General features: G+C 36.2%; 1 protein-coding gene across 7 annotated transcripts in view; it reads left to right on the top strand.

Annotated features, from left to right (window-relative positions):
- The window catches only part of GPATCH8 (G-patch domain containing 8), a 100353-nt gene that overhangs the window by 15523 nt on the left and 70073 nt on the right, over window positions 1-14757 (top strand). For 3 of the 7 annotated variants that reach the window (XM_027048923.2, XM_053212202.1, XM_053212204.1), the window contains exon 2: window positions 10591-10665. In XM_027048923.2, the coding sequence (XP_026904724.1) occupies window positions 10591-10665 (75 nt within the window). Of the gene's footprint in view, window positions 1-10590; window positions 10666-11672; window positions 11708-14757 lie in introns of those variants that run through there. The other 4 variants (XM_053212203.1, XM_053212205.1, XM_053212208.1 and 1 more) reach the window with 3 other exon arrangements.

The raw sequence follows: 14757 nt of genomic DNA, 5'->3' as shown, positions 1-14757 counted from the left end.
GAATGATTTTTTTTTTTTTAAGTTTATTTTTGAGAGAGAGAGCATGAGCACAAGTGGGGGAAGGGCAGAAGGAGAGGGAGGAGGAGAGAGAATCCCAAGCAGGCTCTGCACTGTCCGCACAGAGCCCATTGCGAGCCTCAAATTCACAAACTGTGAGATCATGACCTGAGCTGATGTCAGAGTTGGGTGCTTGGGGTGCCTGGGTGGCTCAGTTGGTTAAGCCCCAACTTCAGTTCAGGTCATGATCTTGGGGTTCATGAGTTTGAGCCACATGTTGGGCTCTCTGCTGACAGCTTAGAGCCTGGAGCCTACATCAGAATTTGTGTGTGTGTGTGTGTGTGTGTGTGTGTGTGTGTGTGTGTGTGTCTGTCTGTCTCTCTCTCTGCCCTTCCCCTGCTTGAACCCTCTCTCTCTCTCTCTCTCAAAAATAAATAAAAACATTAAAACGTTAAAAAGTCGGATGGTTAACCAACTGAGCCACCCAGGTGCCCCTCTTTTTCTTTTTCTTTTTTTTTTCTTTTTCTTTTTTGCTTTTGCTTTTGCTTTTCTTTCTTTTTTTTTTTTAAACGTAAACTCTACCCCTAACATGGGGCTTGAACTCAAGACCCTGAGAACAGGAGTTGCATGCTGATGGGGTGCCTGGGTGGCTCAGTTGATTAAGCCTCTGACTTTTTTTTTTTTTTTTATATTTATTTATTTTGAGAGAAAGAGATAGAGTACAAGCTGGGGGAGGGGCAGACAGAGAGGAAGAGAATATCCCAGCAGGCTCTGCACTGCCAGCCCAGAGCCCGGTGTGGGGCTCATGAACCATGAGATATGTGACCTGAGCCGAAATCAAGAGTCATACTCTTAACTGACTGAGCCACCCAGGTGCCCCAAGCCTCCATCAACTCTTGATCTCATCTCTGGTCTTAATCTCAAGGTTGTGAATTAAAGCTCTGCGTTGGGCTCCGTGCTGGAGTGAAGCCTACTTTAAAAAAAAAGCCTAAGTCTTAAGTTCATCAAGATGACTTGAAAAAAAATTGAGGGGGTGGGGGGTGGGACGGAGGGGAGGGTGGGTGATGGGTATTGAGGAGGGCACCTTTTGGAATGAACACTGGGTGTTGTATGGAAACCAATTTGACAATAAGCTTCATATATTGAAAAAAAAAAAGAAAAAAGTTGGGCACGAACAGGGAAAGAAGCAGGAAATAAAATATTTATTACTGTTATCATAATCATCACCACCACCACCACCGTTACTATTATTACTATATATTTAAACCCTTGGGGGTTTAAAGTCAATTTTATATTCCTTCCTCTCCCCCCCTCCCTTTTTTTGCTTTTCTAGTACAACATTTAAAAGGGACAAATGGATTCAAAGTGAAAAGTAAACCACTTAATTTTCTCAAAGACAACCACTATTTCCAATTACATGTGGGTTCTTTTAGACATACATAATACGTATACATACAGGCATTCTCCACTCTTCTCCTTCCCCAAAGGGTAGCATGTAAACACATCTTTTGGCACTTTGACATTTTTTTCTCTTAATGGTAATATGCTGAGATTATTGCATAACTAAAAAAGGTTTTTGTTTTTTATTTTTAAGCAAGGTTTTTTTTTATGTTTATTTTTGAGAGAAAGCGAGAGCAAGGGGGAGGGGCAGAGAGAGAGGGAGACAGAATCCAAAGTGGACTCTGTGCCAACAGCAGAGAGCCTGATGTGGGGCTAGAACTTATGAACCGCGAGATCATAAAATCTGAGCCGAAGTTGGATGCTTAACCGAGTGAGCCACCCAGGTGCCCCTATTTTGAGCATTAAGTTTTATTTGTTTTAAAAAAATGTTTATTTTTGAGAACGAGAGGGAGAAAGAGCGCATGCGTGAGTGAGGGGCATAGAGTGGGACAAAGGATCCTAAGCAGGCTCTGTGCTGACAGTAGTGAGCCTGATAAGGGGCTGGAACTCACAAACCAGAGATCATGATCTGAGCTGAAGTTCGATGCTTAACCTGACTGAGCCATCCAGGCATCCCAAGCATTAAGTTTTAAATTTATGGAATAGTTGTAAATATAGAGTTTTAGATTACTACTCACTCAGCTTTCCCTACTACAATAGTTGTACAGTAACCATAATATAATTATCAAAACTAGAAAATTAACATTGGTACAGTAATATTAACTAAACCACAGTCCTTATTTGAATTTTACCACTTTTATCCACTAATGTTCTTTTTCTGTTGCAGGATACCACCCAGGAATTTGAATTGATTGCATTTAGTTTTTCTTCATCTCCTCTAATCTGTAACATTTCCTCAGTCTTTTCCATGTCTTTTGTGATAGGAAGCAGGTTTTGACTAACTGTTCTCTTTATGGAATATTGTTTCAGAATTATGGAGTCAAGGTTGTTTATTTTTAATCTTTTGAGTTTTGTATAGTATAATACATTGGCAGAAACATGGGACTAAGAAGATGCATATCACTAGGTTGCACACCTGAAACTAATGTAACATTGTGTTTCAACTATACTCAAATAAAAATAAAACAAAATTACATTTATGCCTACCATCTACTCCCCCACCCCCAAAGAATCAGAAGCCTTTAAGAATTAAGGACAATCTGTGTGTCAGTTTTCTTATTTGTGAGATAGGGAGGATTTAAAAAAAAAAAAAAAATCACCTAGGGTTGCCTGGGTGGCTCAGTCCGTAGAGCTTACAACTGTCTTCTTTGTTTTTTGTTTTTTTATTTTTTATTTCTTTAGTAGGCTTCATGGCTAAGCGTCTGACTCTTGATTTTGGCTCAGGTCATGATTTCATGGTTCACAAGATGAAGCCTCTCCCCCACTTGTGCACATGCTCGCATGCTCTTTATCTGTCTCTCTGTCAAAATAAATAAACATTTTTTTTAATCCCCTAAATTCAACTGATTGCCAAATCCTGTGCTATCTAATAAGTTTGTTGCGGTAAGGTTTCTGAAGATATTTTATAAAACTAAAAGAACCTACACATGTCTATGTATATGGGGTGGTATTAACCATTCTCAAAACTTTGTTTTAAATAAACATTTTAGGACAGTTTTAGCTTAAAGAAAGATCACTAAGATAGTACAGAATTCCCATAGATATGCACCCAGTTTCCCCTGTTATTAACATCTTACATTAGTGTGGCACATTTGTCACCATACTAATGGACTCATTGATACCTTATTATTAACTCAAGTCCATAACCTATATCCTTAGTACTCCCCTCATGTCCTTTTCTGTTCCAGGGTCCTATGTAGGATACCACATGACATTTAGTTGTCATGTCTCTTTAGACTCTTCTTGGCCGTGACAATTTCTAAAAACTTTTAAAGGGTAAAACTTTAATGTTGTAATTGCTATTAATTTGGGGTCTAATTTACTATTTCAGTTTATTGTAAGAACTTATATATGTTCTATAGCACAGAAGGACCCTATGTCTAATTTTTATTATATATTTGTTTGATTTTTAAAAATTTATTTGAGAGAGCGTGTGAACATGAGCTAGGGAGGAGCAAAGAGAGATACCTAAGCAGACTCCATGCTGTCAGCGCAGCGCAGTCGTGCTTGAGCCCACGAACTGTGGGACTATGACCTGAGATGAAATCAAGAGTCGGATGCTCAATGGACCGAGCCACCCAGGCACCCCAACTCTTCTTTCTTTAAGGAAGGAGCTATTTAGTCTTTAAGGCAATTTCCTCCAAATGTCTATTATCTTTGATCTTTTCCAATAGTTCTCCCTTTGTTTTCTGTATATTTGCCCCCCTTTATATCCTAATATTTATTATTTTTATTATTTTTTAAATTTACTTTTGAGATTGAGAGAGGGAGCACGTGTGGGGGCGGGGGGGGGGGGATAGGGGAAGAGAGAGAGGGAGACACAGAATCTGAAGCAGGGTCCAGACTCTGAGCTGTCAGTGCAGAGCCAGACACAGGGCAAACTCGTGAACTGAGATCATGACCTGAACCAAAGTCAGACACTTAACCAACTGAACCATCCAGGTGCCCCTATAAGCAGTTTTTATACTTTTCACATGTTGCTACTAATTGATTTGTTTATTGTGGCAAATCAAGCAGACACTCATAAATGTTAAGAAGTAATCTCTGTTCTGGATGCCTGGGTGGCCTAGTCGGTTAAGTGTCTGACTTCGGCTTGGGTCATGATCTCACGGTTTATGAATTCGAGCACAGAGCCTGCTTGGGATTTTCTGTCCCCTTCTTTCTTTGCCCTTTCCCCAATGGCACGCATGCTCGCTCTCTCGCTTTCTCTCTCGCTCTCTCTCATGCTGTCTCTCGCGCGCGCTCTCTCTCTCTCTCTCTCTCTCTCTCTCACACACACACACACACAATAAATAAATAAATAAATAAATAAATAAATAAATAAATAGAAAAAGTAATCTCAGTTCACTAATTTAGTTATGGTTGTGGAATATTTCTAGGCTGTTTAAAGTCAACTTCTATCACTAAAATAATATTTAAATTAAAACAATTAACTTTAGATGTTTGTTAGATGTTTCTTCAGATGTTTATCAGTTCCTATCACATTTTCAGAACACCACTCAGTTCTTGTCCACATAGTCTTACACAGTTGTAATTAGTGAACTACCTTTTTGATTTCTTCCTCCTTCCATTTAAACGTAACCTGTTTCTGCATAGTTTTAAAACTTTTATTGTAACTCCCTAATTGTTGTGTTAATAAAATAGAATTAAATTAAACTCTTCCTCTATTGGGCATTTGCTTCTAATTTTTTAAAAATATATTAGAGAAATGCTACAGTGAATATTATCTGCATTTAAAATTCGCAGAAGCTATGGAAAATGTGGTATCTGGAACCCTGTCTCCCAGTGTTCTTCCTCCTGCCTCTTCCTCCTGGAAAAAAAAAAAATCACAAAGTAGCATACCAGAAAGAACATGGACTTTGAAGTTAATAATGACTTTGGGTTTGGAATTTGGGCTTCTTTACTTACTATTTAAGTGAGTAGATTTTGTACTTACACCCCTGAATTCTTCATCTGAAAATGGAAATAATGATACCTACCTTGTTGGATCATTCAGAGGTTTGAGATCATGCCTGTGAAGCACACAGTTCCTGATACTTATTAATAGGTACTCAAAAGATAGCTGGTACAAATGTACTATTTAGCAAGACCATGGGAGTAAACTGTTAAAAATGAGTTCCTGAGTTCTTCTAAACAGTATCTAATTTAGACAGTGAATTAGTTATACCAGCAGAGTATTTGTATTTTTTAATGTACATATTTGTTGGTTTCATTGAAAAGATCATTTGGTTATCATTTTTAAATTTCTGAGTTCAAGATGGGAGCAAGGGAAGAGTGGGTGATGGGCATTGAGGAGGACACTTATTGGGATGAGCACAGGGTGTTGTATGGAAACCAATTTGTGAATAAATTATATTAAAAATTTCTGAGTTCACATAGTTTGGTGTCTTTCATGATTATTAATTTTTTCTATTTAAACTAATTAGTTTTTTAAAATTGAAATGTATTACAGTTGGGATTACATTGTGGATGATTAGTCGATGTCTTTTTTTTTTTTTTTTTTTTTTTTTTTTAATAGTCAACCTCTCAGCAGCAGAAGAGCAACTCTGGTGTCAATAACTGAGAAGACTGGCAAAAAAAAAAAAGGAGCTGAGCTTATAGCCTGTTATGTCTGATGTATAAGCTTTTTTTTTTTTTTTTCTTTTTCAAGCTTATTTATTTATTTGGGGGGAGGGAGGGAGAGAGGGGCAGAGAGAGAGAGAATCCCAGGCTCTGTCAGTGCAGAGCCTGACTTGGGGCTCAAACCCACGAACTGTGAGATTATGACCTGAGCTGAGACCAAGAGTCAGATGCTTAACTGACTTGAGTCACCCAAGTGCCCCTGATGTATAAGCTTTTTAAAAAAAGTTTCAAATATTCAGTTGGAAATCATGATTTCATTTTATGTTTATGCTTAAACATTTAAAATTAAAGTTAATATTTTTGAATCAACACTTTAAAATGTGTTAAACATTTTAAAATAAATTCATCAGAAATTTATTTTGAATGGCATTGATTAAGCATTCAAAGATAAATACAAAATGGTTGTGATTTCTATTAAATACAAAATATTTATGATTTCTATTAGAGTATTTGAGTATTAGGGAATTTAAGTATAAAATTCAAAAGGAAAAAACACGCAGTTAAAAACAGAGCCTCCCAGGGGCACTTGGGTGGCTCAGTAGTCGAGTGTCTGACTTCAGCTCAGGTCATGATCTCATGGTTCCTGAGTTCGAGCCCCACACATGGGGCTCTCTGCTGACAGCTCAGAGCCTGGAGCCTGCTTCAGATTCCGTGTCTCCCTCTCTCTCTGCCCCTCTTTATTTGTGCTCTTTCTCTCTCTCTCTCTCTCTCTCTCTCTCTCTCAAAAATAAACATTTAAAACAACAAAAGAGCCTCCTTCTCATCTCTTGTCTCTTAAGCACCCGGTTTTCTCAGAGTTCACCGCTAGTGTCAGCTTCTTATGTATTCTAGAGCTGTCTATGCATATTTTTTAGTTTATTTTTATTTAATAAGTCATACAGTAATATTGACTTCTATTTTGGTGTTTAGTTCTATAAATTTTAAAACATGTATAGATTCCTGTAACCATCACCATGTGTTTACACAATAGGATTTAAACTTTCTTAATGCTTAAAAAGGTATTTTTAAGGGGGGAGATGTAGAAATATTGGCTTTTTCCTTTTTTATTAAAAAAAAGTATGATTAAGATACAGGGTAATTCATTTTAGTGTACAGTTCTTCGAATTTTAACAAAATATAGCGTAGTCACCAGTGCAATAAGTATGTAGCTCCTGGCAGCCGCTGATCAGTTTTCTTTTCTCTGGTTTTGCCTATTCCAGAATGCCATATAAATGGAATTATACAATGACTTTTGAGTATGGCTTCTTTCACTTAGCGTAACGCGTTCGAAATGTTACTGCTTATTATATGAGTAGATACTTTTTATTGGTGAAGAATGGTTCATTGAATGGGTGGATCATAGTATTTTAATCTATTTCTCAGTTGAGGGACATTTGATTGGTTTCCATACATTCACAAGACAGGATTTTCTGTGAACACAGGTTTTCCTTCTATGTGGACAAATACCCGGGGACGGAATTGATGCATTGTTTGTTCAGTGTGTGTTTAATTTTATAAGAACCTGCCAAACTGTTTTCTGAAGTGTCTGTACATTTTACACCCCACCAACAACCTATGAGAGTTTCCATGCAATTTCTGCAGCACTTGTTAGTTGTTTTGTTTTTTTTGTTGTTGTTGTTTTAAGCTGTTTTAATAGAGGGGCAACTGCATGGTGCAGTTGCTTAAGTGTCTTACTCTTGATCTCAGCTCAGGTCATGATCTCACAGTTTGTGAGTCTCAGCCCCATGTCGGGCTCTGCACTGATGGCGCGGAGCCTGCGTGGGATTCTGTCTCTCCTCTCTGTCCCTCCCCAGCTTGTGTTCTCTCTTTCTCTCAAAATAAATAAATAAACTTAAAAAAAGAGCTATTTTAATAGATGTGTAGTGGTATTATCTTGTGGTTTTAGTTTGTATTTCCCTAGTAATGATGTTGAGTGTTTACTTGCCATCTAGGTGTCATCTTTGGTGAAGTCTGTTAAATCTTTGCCCACTTGAAAAATTGGGTTTTCTTATTACTGTGTTTAGAAAGTTTATTGTATATTTTAGAAATACAAATCCTTTATGAGATATGAGAGTTGTGAATACTTTCTCCCAGCCCAGGTTTTTTTGTTTGTTTGTTTGTTTGTTTGTTTTAATAAGTGTAGGCTGTGTGCCCAGTGTGGAGCCCACTTGGGGGGCTTGAACTCACAACCTTGAGGTCAAGACCTGAGCTGAGATCAAAAGTTGGACACTTAACTGACTGAACCACCCAGGCGCCTTGCAGCCCAGTTCTTCAATTTTTTTCTTTTATAGATTGTGCTTTTGGCAGTGTAGCTTAAGAAAGCTTTGTCTAGCCCAAGGTTACAAAGATTTTCTTCTATGTATTTCCTTCTAGAAAAGCTTGTAATTTTAGGTTTTATATTTAGGTCTGCGATACATTTTTTAAAAATATTTATTGTGTGCAGTATGGATTGAGGCTCTTTTCTTTCCTTTTTTTTTTTTTTTTTGCATATGGATACCGCATTCTATGCCATTTATTGAAAATGGTATTATTTCTCTATTGAATTGTCTTTGCATCTTTGTTGAATATCAGTTATTCATAAATATATGGGTCTTTTTCTGGACTCAAACTATATTATTAATCCTGTTTTGTATTGTGTGTGATAGATCCAGAATGATTTGACAACTTAGGCGGCTAGTTTTAGCAGTTTGTAAAGCATGGGGCACCTGGGTGGCTTAGTCACTTGAGCGTCTGACTCTTGATCTTGGCTCAGGTCTTGATTTCAGAGTTGTGAGTTTGAGCCCCGTGTCGGGTTCTGCAATGACAGCGTAGAGCCTGCTTGGGATCCTCTCTTTTTCTCTCTCTGCCCCTTCGTGCCCTCTCAAAAATAAGTAAATCAAGCAAACAAACAAACATGGTTGTCCTAAGTTTAATACTCTAAAGATTTACTTTCAAAATAGTATCCAGTTATTGTTGGTATTAACACCAATAGTGGTAGTGGTAGAAACAATTAAGTAATTGTTTCTAAACTTTTAAATGTTGCTTTAGAAGTTAAAATAAGAGGCAAGTGTTAAAGAGATTGTTGGACAAAATATTGGAGATTAAGAGAGACTTTTAGAGATTGTACCTGTTTTTCATTTTTAGTGTTTGTTGATGATTGCTTTTCCTCATTTTTAAAAAAAGTTTTATTTATTTTTTGACAGATAGAGACAGTGCCAATGTGGGAGGGGCAGAGAGGTGGGGGAGAGAGAGAATCCCAAGGAGGTTCTGTGCTATTAGCGCAGGGCCCAATGTGGGGCTTGAACCCACAAAACTGTGAGGTCATGACCTGAGCCAAAACCAAGTCAGATGCTTAACTGACTGAGCCACCCTGGCACCTCTGCTTTTCCTCATTCTTGGAATGCCCGCTCCTCCATTTTTAAGATTTGCTTTTTGTCTTTGGAAAACCTATTCCTGTCCTGTTACTCCTTTCTTCTTTTGGATATACTCTACTACACAATTTTATTTTTATCATTTTTATTGTGCTAAGATACATACAACGTACAAGTTACCATTTTAATTATTTTAAAGTATACAATTCAATGGCATTAAGTATATTAACAATGTTGTACAACCATTATCACCACCACTGTCTAATTGCAGAACTTTTTCATCACTACCACACAATTTTAGCACCTAATTGTTCTCTAATGTTTAGCCACCGAGTTAAGTTTTAGGGTTGTAAGAGGTAAACAATATTTAGTTCTTGTTCTTAAGGACTTTACAGTCTGATGAAGGAAATAAGTAACCTAGTAGTTTTGATACAGTGTGGCAAATTATGTTTAGGATCTCTATGGTTAAGATTTATTCAAGTAAAATTTTACCTTGAAAAAGTAAAATAACTTTTTGTTAACATTCAAGTTGTCCTACCACTCCACACATTGGATTAACATAGGCTAGACTGAAGTCTTTCCTCTTTTGATTTAGGTCAATTCAGGACTTACAAATCATCACGCCCTCTATTTTGTAACATAAAGGGAACCAGAAAGTTGGTATTCTGTTTTAAAGCCAAATTATGAGCTATTATTTGCTAATAGAGTAGGGAGATCAGAGAAAACCATGATTAGAGAGAACTTCCTAGTCGTCTCCTCCTATCCTCAGTTGAACTACTTTGACTTACTCTAGTTGCAGTGACTGCTTGCTTATGGTCAAATATGGCATTATACAGACATGTTTATCTCTCTTGGCAGATCATTTGAGGAATAGCTGTATTTAGAATACTGTGTCAAGAGATTGTGTTTTTAGATTCTTTGAAACTTGGGAGTTAGCAACTTGATTTAAAGTCCAATGTTTTAGCAGTTTTAATTTAAAAGCAATGTTACCACCATTGAACAGTATTATAACAGATTTTTATTTGCATTCTTCTATTATTATGATTTATCTTCTTTAGTGCAAGATTGTTTATGAAAAGCTAAAAAACATGGCTTTTTTTTGTTTGTTCATATATTTATTTTGAGAGAGAGAGCATGCACAGGAGGGGCAGAGACAGAGAATCCCAAGCAGGCTCCACAGTGTCAGTACAGAGCCCGACGTGGGGCTCAACTCACGAACAGTGAGATCATGACCTGAGCCAAAACCAAGAGTGACACTTAACCCACTGAGCCACCCAGGCATTTTTAAGATTCTGGAGTCTCCATGATATCATCAGTCAGATAAGGAGTTGATAATCCCAAATGGTTGATAGTGTTTTAGTTAGCAATTTCAATGTTTATCAAAGGGAGAATTCCTAGTACTAGGCCTAGACTTCTAATAAATTGGTTTTTTTATAGATTTAAAAAAGTCTGAAATTGTGGCACAGTTTTGATTGTCTACTGAAAAAGAATGAAAAGTTAAAAATAACCCCTAGCTGGATTAGATTATTCATATTTTGGCATTTATTACTTTTGAAAAATAACTGTAGTCTTGTTTTTTCAGGGTAATCACTTTGATCAGTATGAAGAAGGACATTTGGAAATTGAACAAGCATCACTTGACAAGCCTATAGAATCGGTAAGCCTATAGATCAGTGCTTAATTTTGGGTCATAGTTAGTTAGGTAGTGTTCGTGTGACACTTGATGTGAATGAATTTAAACTTAATAAGTTATAGTACAGTTTAGAGCTGTTTTCTTGCATGCCCTACAGTAATCAAATAGAATTTGGGATGTTATCTAATATTTAATATTTTGGGAAATCAGTCTGAAAGATCTAGAAACCACTTAGAATTTGATGGAAAATATCATTTTGGCCCATACTGATATTCTGTTAAAGATAGCAAGTTAAAGTTTAGTGTTTTTGTAAATTGAATAAAGGAGTAAAATGTATTTTGATCCTTTAAAAGCTACACCTTTCCTTGGCAGCACAATTACGTGTGAAATGTTCCATTAGGAATAGTTAAGGACTAATATATTTACCAGACACTTATGAAACATGATAAATTTGGTAGCTTAAGAGATGTCTGGTTTTTGTGAAAAGCTGATTCTTTCTATCCCTTTACATGACTTAGTTTTGGATATTGATATAAAGCAATAGAACAAGGAGATTTATTTTCCTGGCTCTTAATTTTTTAAAAAAACCTTAATTTTTGAACATCATTTTCATTTTGAAAAGCTCTTTATTTTTAAATTACACAGTGCATTGTTAAAATGTCTAAACTTGTCAGTATTGTCAGTATTTAATATTTGTGCTTAAGTATACATATTTAATTAGGGTCTCAGTGAGTTATTGGTAAACTTGAGTGAAAATGATCGAAGAGGAAGTCTTAATCTTAATAGCAGTGAAGACATCTCCCTTCTTCTTTAAGAAACACTAGCTTCTTCTCCTCCCTCAGGAAAATAAGACAGTTTAGAGAGCACAGACATTTTAACTTTAGCTTTTATTTTCAAAACTATAACATAGTAAAGGATCAACATATATTTATGTTCCTAATTAGGTTGGTGTTGTGTGTGTGTTTGTGTGTGTGTTTAGATGTTTACAGAAATTTACACAACTTGGGGTGTTCGACATTTTTCTTCCACAGCAGTTGGCCCATATTAGCTAAGCAGCCATGATCTGGTTTGTATTGCACGGTCTGCCTTTTTTTAATTTCTTCTCTAGGGTTTCTTTCTCCCCCACCTCCCCTTCTTATTTCTGTTCTTCTGGTCCAGTGAACACTGCATATAGTACCTTCTGTCTTAATGTGCTGGCATGATGCTAGACTTAGGCATGGCAGTAATTGATGACGCATGTGATAATGCTGCAGAGGGAGAATTCACATCTGATCTTGAGCTGAAAGCCCAATCTTGTATTTTGACTTGAGGATAAAATGCCAAGCCCACATTGCTAAGTTAAAAATCACTGAAGTTTGTGCCTTGTTCTATGTCATCTTGGGAATTACCACAAGGCAGAATTTTATAATGAAGTCTGTAGGCTGGCTAAGCTAGCATTTTGTACTTGAAAAATGATTTAATTTTTTCATTTTATTTAAATGTCTCTTTGGGTCATAGTTTAAGAACAGATAGTTGTCAGAAGCAAGACCCAAGTACCATATCTACAAGGTACATGATTAATGTTCTTAAATAAGCTATAAATCTGTGGGTACTCTGATTCAACAGTAGTAGGGAATTTAATTAGACTAAATTTGCAGCTTAGTATTCATTATTACTGTACTCAAAAGATTTTTAAAAAGCTCTAAAGTAAATAATATTTAACATTTTTAAAGCATTTTAGGGCTGTATTTTAAGGTTTTTGGAAAATTTATTCCTCCGGCATGTGAGACTAATGCTATTTTTCCTCTCACACTGTCCAGGATTTTTTCTAGCATATGTCATAGAAAGAATGCTATCAGAAGACCGTCTGAGTGATCATTGTTGAGGAATCTCAAAGAGGAGGAGTGGAATTGATAATATGCCTTATTTATTGAATCGTATTATCTTCTCCACTTAAAATAGTGAATGACATAGTGCTCAGACTGGATATTTAATTTTTTTAATAAATAAGTGTATGTTCAGAGATGTATATTAATAAATTATATCTCTAATGAAAATTTACTCCTGAAACATAAATAAATATTATTTGTGTTGTGGTAGTTTAGGTAATAGGAGGAGGAGCTTCATAGCCTACATTGCTTTAGGTAGAAGTGGGACACACAAGACAGGAAGGATTTTATTTCTCTTATGAATCACTTGGGAGCAAATTGAAAGTTTTTAAAGGTTTTAAGGAAACTTTTACTAAAACAATTGGCGTGAAAGTTGGTAGTGCGGTATCAATCTCCCCCTCCCCTCCAAAGGGAAGAACCCTATCATCTAAGGAATTCCCACCAAATAAATATATATTATATCACTGGCTGGCTATATTGAGCTCTCTTGTTCTTAGGGGGAAATGGCATTGCTTTTCACACATAGAAAGAGTCTCTGCTGAATTAAAATCTTTCTCTGCAGCAATATCTATTGAGAGGTGCTGACTGTTTTGCTACAGCATGCAACTCAAAAGTGGCTGGAAATATGCAGCTTTGGGAGTCTACAGATCACTGCAGGAGCTAAAGGTCTAGTCATTTTTTTTTTTTAAACAAAGGTAATCTGCAGCAGCTGGTAACCGTGGAAATCTCTGCACAGGTTTGTGCCAAGAAATATGCCTGTGTGAAGGGTTATTGTGAGTATAGGATTAAGGTCTTTTCCTTTGGTAATAGGGTAAATTTGTTGTAAACTGGCAAGATGGGGAATGAAATAACAAAGACTCAAGTACAAAGATTCAATAATGCATTATGCTTTAGTAAACTTCTGAAGCCTAGACTTGTTGGTGAGATAGATGATCCACATTTCAGTTTCAGTCAGGAAGTGTTGAAAACACCTCAAAATCCAGCATTTGTAAAGTATTTCATAATCTTTGTTGCAAAGTTTTATTTCCCCTGCTTTATTTCAGTCAACCAAATATCTTTCAATGAAATTTTTGGTCAAAAATAAAACTGTTCTAAGAAAATTATGAAAGAATTGCCAGACAACTTGATTATCTGAATTACAGAGAAGATGGAAAGTATTAATGTTTTCCCTTATTACAAAAAGAAAAACAACTTTATAGAACGTGAATTTTAAGTTACTGTTTCATGATTTTTTTAGGTCGCAGCCATTATATCCTCTACATTTTTTAACGACAAAGTATTTAGAAAGCAAACCTTAAGTCTAAAGCCAAAGCTCACTTTAGAATTCCACCATAGTTCGAAGAACTGTTTGGTCTGATTTATGATATATGGTTTTTTATGACCTTTGTCATACAATATGAGAGGTGAGATGGGGGCATGATTACAGCTATACAGAAGGCAAAACACCTACATCATAGTAAAATATGTTGTCACTGTTGCAGTTGGAAGTAAAACTACCCATCAGCCATTAGTTGGTCTTTGTTCTACCTGAATAAAATCCTGTCTTTATAGTTGTTAGGTTGACTGAGAGGTTTTTAAAAATTAATGTAAGTTTTCAAACTCCAGTTGCTGATGTTTACTTTGCTTCTCTTGGGATTTAGAAGTATATGTATAATTGAGTTCATGTTGCATATCTGTTTAGATCTGTGGACTCCACTAGTTCCAAACTGTAACTATAAGACTGCTGATTTGACATTTAGCAGTGACCATATGTGGACTGCACTATAAATAATGTGCTTCTTGGAGCTGAATGGTGTAGCATTACTATATGGCTTTTCTCTCTAGTCTTCATTGTGTCATCTGTAGTGAGCTATAGATTTTTTGTTTCGGGAATTTTTACAACTTGTTGTTTGCATGGGTTCACCTAGTAGCATTTGGTTTTTGCTTATAGAGTCTTTAATACACAATCAGCAAAGCTTACAATCCACTCAAGAGACCTACCATTTTTGTCACTGTTGAAAATGGGCAAATGGTGTAAATTGAATGTGGCTGTCAACTAAAACAAAATTCATTGTGGAGTTAATATTCATCCAGTCACTGACATCATTGTAATACAGTTTTCTCTGGAGACAGAATATTCTATTTCCTGCTATAAAAACTTGAATCAGCCTCATACAATAAAGTAAATTTTAATCTATGTTTTGGCAGGCTCCCATTGTACAGATTGGTGGTGCTATTGCCAAAATGATCATTGTTACTATGACAGAAT

Source organism: Acinonyx jubatus, chromosome E1 (genome assembly GCF_027475565.1).
Source record: "Acinonyx jubatus isolate Ajub_Pintada_27869175 chromosome E1, VMU_Ajub_asm_v1.0, whole genome shotgun sequence".
In the NCBI taxonomy this organism is placed as follows: domain Eukaryota; kingdom Metazoa; phylum Chordata; class Mammalia; order Carnivora; family Felidae; genus Acinonyx; species Acinonyx jubatus.
This window is presented reverse-complemented; position numbering and strand designations above follow the sequence as displayed.